This window comes from Nicotiana tomentosiformis, chromosome 1 (genome assembly GCF_000390325.3).
Source record: "Nicotiana tomentosiformis chromosome 1, ASM39032v3, whole genome shotgun sequence".
NCBI lineage: Eukaryota > Viridiplantae > Streptophyta > Magnoliopsida > Solanales > Solanaceae > Nicotiana > Nicotiana tomentosiformis.
The window spans coordinates 54,993,534-55,001,433 of NC_090812.1; the positions used below are offsets into that span (position 1 = coordinate 54,993,534).

Below are 7,900 nucleotides of genomic sequence, written 5' to 3' on the forward strand. Positions count from 1 at the left end.
AAAGAGCATGCCTCAATCTGCCAAGGATTGGTACAACAAGCTTTGTCGGCCGAGACATATACATTCTGAGTCAGCTGTTCATGAGTGGCGCCTACAAGCTAAGTACCAATCAATTTGGAAAGGTATTCATGACCTTGGCTTAAGCTACGTGTTTAGAAACACCGGGGATATAAATGTCAACCTTGTTCGGAAATTTTATGCCGGTTTTGATCTGAATGATCCTGAGCAGCTGGTGCCTATTAGAGGAAGGTTGATCGATTTTTCGGCAATAGCTATATGCAATTCTTTGGGAGCTCCGAATGTTCCACAGGAACCCTTGGACAACTTCATCACCCGTCCTACATATCAGGCATTAAGACACTCTCTGTGGTGTCAACTCTGTGGTTGTCTGGGTTCGTGACAAGAAGACCCAATGCCATAGGAAATTTCCAAAGAAAACAATGAAGCCGGAAGCTCAGGTGTGGCTGAAATTGATCAACACGCAATTATTACCATGCAATCATGAGACTCTTATAAGCCGTGAAAGGATATGCGTGTTGTACTTCCTCATGACTGGCCAGAAAGTGAATGTGGGCCACTTAATACGCTACCAGATGTCCCAGGTGAGAACAAGCAAGCGCATTGACAGATTGTCCTTCGCCAACATGTTGACTCAGTACCTGCGCAAAGAAGAGGGGGAGGAGGAGCGAGATTTTGATAGTCATTCCTACACCCCTCAGACTAACGGACATCACAAGCATACGGGTTAAAGAGGAGAATGCCATGGCCACAATGACAGGTGCCGAGCGCAATGCTCGAGATGACAGATTTATGGCACATATATGGGATGATGGATTTATAGCTCAGGATTGGGGGAAGGCCGGCCACTACTGAGGAGAGGGCCACCTTGGAGGAGCGTTATCCGCTCAATCCTCACGCACAACAGCTAGTTAGGCTTGGCGATGGGCAACGACTCCCAGATGATGAGGATGTCAACACACTAGTATGTTCTGAGGGCGAGCTAGAGCAGTCCGACGAGGATGATGATGTCAACACACCAGTATGTTCTGAGGCCGAGCCAGAGCAGTCCGACGAGGATGATGATGATGATGATGAGGGAGCAGAGGATGAGGACTGGACAAGTGCAGATAGAGCCTTCGACAATAAGGGCGAGGACGATGACTGATCAGGGAGGTTTTCCAACCACCTTACATGTTTTTGTGTTTATGAATTTATATATACATTGAGGACAATGCATGATCTAAGTGGGGGGTGAAAGGTATTCTCTGTCATTTGTAAATATTAGATAAACTAATTAGTTTGTGTGTTTAATGTTTATTTTATTTTCGTATTTCCCCTTATTTAATATTTAAAAAAATAAAATAAAAAATAAAAAATAAAAAAAATGAAATGACTGGACTTTTCCCGACGATGGATCTCTTAGACAGTTTTTCTGAGAGACTTAAGTCTAACAAAAAAAATTATATATATATATATATATATATATATATATATATATATATATATATATATATATAAGTCTTTTTATTATTGTACATAGTAATAATCCCTCGTGATTTTTCTTTGTGCATCGGTTCTTTTCCACGGGATGTAGTTGAACCGGGTAGTAGTTTTTGTTTTGTCTTTAGATTAGAATAAAATTTAGGGAATAAAAGAAAGGGAAAAATGAGAAATGCTAGGCGCCTTTGACTAGTTTGATAGTAGCATATTTAGGCTCTAGCATGTGTAGTACCTTCCCTATGGTTTGAAAATGTTTATTATGCCTTGTTGAGTAATAACATGTTTATTGACGCCTATATCTCATTTTCTTGGCTTGTGTCACTTTGTGTTTGATGCTTAATATTTTGTGGCTCTGTGAATACTTGCAATTGTTTGAGAATAGGAATGGAACCGTCCTTGGTGAATCATGTGCCATGAGTGGTGAGAAATTGTATAGTCCGTGTCATTGCATTAGAGTCTAGAACTTGCCCGGCATGTGAGTTGAAGCGAAATTTTAGGTTTTGCTCGGTTTGAAAAATGATTTTAGGCTTTCTTTGATCTTTTTGAACTTAATGCCTACCACAAATAAAATTTATCCCTACTCATCCCTTTTGAGCCTATAGACTTTTATTTGGCAACCACACTACAAGCCTATGCCCATTTGTTCTTAATTAACATTATTTTGATCCTTGTACCTCGTAAAGTACTTTAATTATGAAGTGAGTGCTAGAAGAAGTAAGGACTAAGTGTGGAGTGGCTTTCGAGTGGAACCAATGAAAGAAAGAAGGGTGCACTTATTTTGTAAAATAATACGCACTAGCGGAAACTAAAAAAAAAAAAGATCTTGTTCTTGCTAGTGGGTGTGAACTAAAGTAGTGCTTAAAGAAAGAGGAAATACTTTGGGGATGATATTGTTTGTGAAAATGCAGTTGGGTTGAAGAAAAAATGCGCTTAAAGTTAATTATGTGATGTGTTAAAATGTTTAGTAGGTTAGTCACTATTCCTAAATTTATCCTACTCGTCCTTAAGCCAACATTACAACCATAAAAAGTCCTAATTGATTTTAGATCGAGCAAGCCTACATTAGTAGAGGTTTACATAATGGGCAAGCCTATGGTACTTTGTGCATGCATGTGACTTCTTTGTGAGAGTGTAGATTCAACTTACTCTCTTGTTCTTGTTGTGAGGGCACATGATTTCACAAGGGATAGGTGACGTTATTAGATTTCTCTATGATGTTAAGTGTTCAAGCCATGAATGCATTGTGATATTGAGTCGGTTTGTGAGATTAGGATTGTTAGAAACATGTTGTCCTTTTGTTGAATAAAGATTTGAAGTATGGCATAAAGTAAAGGGAAGTTTGAAGGCATAAGCTAAAGTTTAATTGTTGCTATCAACCATAGTCATAGGTATGGTGTGCTTCAGATGTGCTAAAAGAGAATAAAAGTGCTCTAGGAATTAGTGGTTGACTCGAGGACGAGCAACGTTTAAGTGTGGGGTGGTGATGTGAGGCCACAATGATATACTTTAGCACATTACTCACCCTATATTTTGTTGTTCTAATGAGTTATTGTGCGACATTTGAGCTAAATTGGGTTGTTTTATGTGTAGGAACATCGGCAGGAATCGTCGAACGAAAGTTGCACAAAAAGAGGACAAAAATACAAGAAAAGAGCACAAAAGCATCAAGTATCCAAACCGTGCTACATACCAGGCTTTGCAAGGTCTATAGCCAGGTTGACCGTGCTATAGACCAGGCTTTGCGAGGTCTATAGCCAGGTCGACTACGCTATAGACCAGGCTTCGCGAGGTCTATATCCAGGTTGACCGTGCTATAGACCAGGCTTCGCGAGGTCAATAACCAGGTTGACCGCGCTATAGACCAGGCTTTGCGAGATCTATAGCACGGTAATTAAAAGTCGCGGATTAAAAAGACCCCACCCGGATTTGGACCGTGGTCATGACTTTAGAGAAGAAAAAGGCTGCCAAGCACTGTGGAGCAAGAATCAAAAGAGTTTTTCCTTACTTTATCTCTTTACTTTGTAGTTTCATGTCTTTAAATATTATGTTGATTGTTGTTGTATTTATGAGTAGCTAAACTCTCTTATCTAAGGTTTGATGGAACCTATTGGAGGATGATTTTCTACTGCGTTTAATATAGATTTGTTTTTGATTTTTCTCTACTTGTTCAACTATATTTTCATTGTTGTTAATTGAAGAGCTCTCACTTAACTGTGCCTATTTAGTGTGTATATTGCTCGAGAGAGTACACATTTAGGTAGTTATTGAACAACACCACTCCTAACGTAGTTGAGAGATCGATACGGAGGGTTTAAAGGCGGGATTAGAGATAACAAAGTCTTGGTGCGATCGTAGTGAGCGGTAAACTAGTGTCAACTAGCGTAGTTCGAGAGAATACGTCTAGTAAATTGTGGTACTTGCTCGAGAGAGAGCTACGACAATCAAAGTACTCACGATTGGTAGAGAATATTTAGGCAAATTTATAGGAAACGTAGCGGGAAAGATTCTGACAATAGGGGAAATCATAACCTTAGACTTTTCTAAATCCTGTCTACAACATTTGCCTTGTTAGTTACAAATTACTGCATTTTTAATTACTTTGATCTTAGTTAGTAAACTCTCAAATTGTTATATAATCTTTCTAAAGGTTGATTACTTGAATTCGTGCAAAACTATTAGTTGTTATTGGCACGTTATTTCCCTGTGGGATTCGACTCCGGACTTGTAAACCGGATTATATTTGCAACGACCGCTAGACCTCCTAGAAGGCATAGTTGGGCGTGATCAATGAGTAACGAAAGTAAGTTATTTATTCAAAGTGTTGAAAAGAAGTGACCTATCACAGCAAAGTGAAGCTGTAAAAGGCAAAAACAGAATGTAGCAACGTGAAGCAATAAAAGGAAGCTAACTCAAATTTACCATACCACTCTTGGGGTCTCCAACTCTAATGATTCTAACCTATATAAGGTGCAATGGTTCCTTTGCAGGGAGATGAAACAATATCCAAGAGAATGCCATGAAAGCTTTGACTTTTTGGTTAACACATCACAGTAAGCTTCCTATTGCAGTATTCACAAAATTAAGAGCTCGCCAAGGACGGTAGGTTTGGCTTTTAGTTACTTATTAGATGGTCAGCATATTCCTAAAACTGTTATTAGGAATTTGCCAATCTCTAACAGGGGCTGTGCTAGTGAGTCAGCTACGGGTTCGGCCAAACTCAATTGCTTTGGTCCAAACCTTGTTATCTTAAAAATCCATTGAATATGTATAAATTATTAATTTAGTACCCCCACTTAAAAGAACTATAATCTCGAACCCATAAGCTTCAAATCTGGGTTCCGGATCTCTAACTACGCATTGATAAGCTAAGTTTTTTATGCTTTTTCCCCAGCGAAATGCCCCTAATTGATCTTTGCGGATATTCAGCAATAAAACCTTCAACTACTTGTAAGAAGTTAAGACTTTATCAAATCCATACAAGATACAACATCTTTGTACTTCTTGGCTGCTACTAGTCCAACGCTGTCTTAGTGCTAGGGAAGTTACTTGAATATAAGTTTGTTACTTATCCAGAAAAAAAAAACTACTCAGAAAAGGTTTGGTAAGTAAGTTTCAAATTAATCATATGGTTACATCTCATGGCTTGTATCACTTGAATCATTTCAAAACAATAAATATTTTAAATAATTTAGTAATAAAGAACATCAACGAACCCTAGAGCCAGGAAAAAAAGAGAGAACTTTTGTGTGTGTATATATATAGTAAATGTAAGGGATCATTTATACCTTATGATCGGCGGTGTGAGAATGAGATTTGCCTTGCGATTTCTTCAAAGTGTTCTTCTGAGATTGCTGAGGCCTCGAAGCCTTCTGAATTGTCTCCGGCTGGGCGATAGATTCAACCTCCGATTTCCTCTTCTGGAAATAGTTTCCGAACACCAGAAAAGCAATCACGGTTCCGATAATCACCGATACAATCGCAATCGGAAGCATTGAATCCATTGTTGAATGCTTTGAATCTCGAAAATGGAGTTCTTAAACCGAAATTTTCAAGCCAAGTGTTATCAATTCAGTACGAAGCTGCAGCTCGATGCACGTTGAGTGTTGTGTACATTCGCTTTATAAGTTTATATATTTCTCTCAGCGTATTTTATAAAAAAAATAAAAAATTATATGGATTGGTTTTCTTTTGCTTTTTTTTTTTTTTTTGAGGAAAATGATCTCGAATGAGGTAAAAACAGCAAACGAGAATGAGCTTTGCTGTTTATGATTTGAAAGATATACTTCTATTAGCATTTTGGTCTTGGTTTTCAAACTTTTATTAGTGATTGAATGTAAAAGTATTGGATTATTAAATAAAATAAGCTTTTGTTCGTAGTTGATTTCCTAAAAAAAACGTTTAGAACTTATCCAAATACATATTCCAGAATTTAGAATTAATTTAACTAGTACGTTGACGAATTAGTTTTAGTTAAGGTGTGATTACGGTCTGTATATAATTAAACGATTGCTTATCATTTTCCAACTATTATACTCACAATTCCATATGTTCTTTTTAGGTTCCAACTATATAAACTGTTTTTCTGAGTATTTTAACAAACAATGTGTTTCTAATTAGGGTTAGAATGTTCTAATTGTTTGACCAAAAAGTATAACTTTCGGCTAAACTATTAAATTTATGTAGTAATGGGTTAAATCTAGTTAATGATAATAACTTTAGATGTGAATCTTGAGAACGTGTGTGAGATGGGACATATCCAGTGAAGTGTCGACAATGATAAGCACAAAATGTTCATAAAGTATGGATAGTGATGGAGGTTTAACTAGCAACAAAATAATAACAAATGACATTAAAGTAAATATGAGGAATGATTCACCCAATAAAGGATGGTCGGACGAATGTTACTCCTAACAATGATGAATGACAGATAAATCCAAGATTTGTTGGGACTATTCTCGGATCCGGTAAAAAAGCGTGGAATAATATGGGCAAGAATCTTAATAAAAAGGTAGTCTTTATATCTTTACAAGAGAGAGAATCTTTCTGTAAAGTCTGGTCTTATCACAATGAATATTACATACCCCCATCCCTTTTTTCCCCTATTTATTTGAGACATGTCTCTAACAAACCCTAATAGTACAAGTGTAGAGAATCTTTAATATCCTATTTCAAAAACTAGTCGTTGCAATTCTGCCAACGATGCTCGACCTCGGCCATTGTTGTCATCTTTACCACAAACCTCGTTGTTCCTTGACCGACCTAAACTGATTCTTTCCTTAATGATGCATTACCCTATATATTTTAAGGCAGATTTTGATCTATATAGTTAGTTCCTCCGCTTATTGAGGTCGGCCTTAGTGGGCTCGATGAGCGGATATTGTGTAACGTGATCGAAGTATTTAGACGGTATGAACGAGTAGTGATGATTGGGATGAGTTGGCAGCGTGTCCCTTTGTGAGCCGTACTTTCTGGGTCATATGTCCCACGAATCAGGATGACGTCATGGCGACAAGCGTCATTGTGATGCAATTTCGCGATACATTGCTTCGTTTCGCGCGCGCCTTTTGATTGAATCTGCCATTTCGGTTACAGTGTCAGGTAATGATGGATTAATTCATTGGTTTCGATGCCTGAATTTTTATAAATTGGGGTGTGTGGGTAATGTTCCAACCTTTACAAAACCTCTTGCATCCAAAAAAACTCTGTACCTTCTTCTTCTTCTATTGTTTGAAATTTCTTACTGGTTTTAGTGATTCTCGCTGCTTCTAACATTTCCTTGCTCGAACATCTTCCCTTAATCAACATGACTAATGTGTCCTCTGATTCTGGTATGGAAATTGATCATGTCCCTTTGGCGGTGCTTATACCCCCTCACGCTGATAGGGTTTTGTCGCCATAGAGGAAGAGAACTTTCCTACGGTGGAGAAAATAATCCCTCGTAGTGAGAAAGTTAGGTTCGATTTCTCGAAGGCATCCGAGGGTGAGCCTGAAATCTCGGAGTCAGCGATGGGAGAGGCCGATCTGGCCGAGCTTAGGGTAAAATTCAATATCCCTGCCCGCATCGATCTGATCCCAGCACGGCGCGATGTGGTGCAAATTCACCGTCCCGGATATTGTGCATTTTACGCGTATCCTTTCTAGGTCGGATATACTCTCCCCCTTCTCCCATTGGCGGAGGAATTTTGCCACTATTATGATGTCTGCCCGACCCAATTCTCTCCGTACATTTACAAGCTTATTAGGATGCTCTCAAAATTTGTCGAGTTGGCCGGAGTCGAGATCATACTCCGCCACCGGATGCATCTCTTCACCCCTAGCTTTTATAGGGGGACGATGTTGCATCTTCGCCACCGAGGAGGTAAATGCTTGGAGGTGAAGATGGAGGATAAAGCGAATCGTC

General features: G+C 38.6%; 1 protein-coding gene across 1 annotated transcript in view; it reads right to left on the reverse strand.

Moving 5' to 3' along the window:
* Positions 1 to 5,622, reverse strand: part of LOC104085938 (uncharacterized) — a 28,829-nt gene extending 23,207 nt beyond the window's left edge. Inside the window, exon 1 of the mRNA XM_070183158.1 lies at positions 5,286 to 5,622. Coding sequence (XP_070039259.1) covers positions 5,286 to 5,501 — 216 coding nt within the window. The 5' untranslated portion in view covers positions 5,502 to 5,622. The remainder of the gene's footprint in view (positions 1 to 5,285) is intronic.
* Positions 5,623 to 7,900: the final 2,278 nt, after the last annotated feature.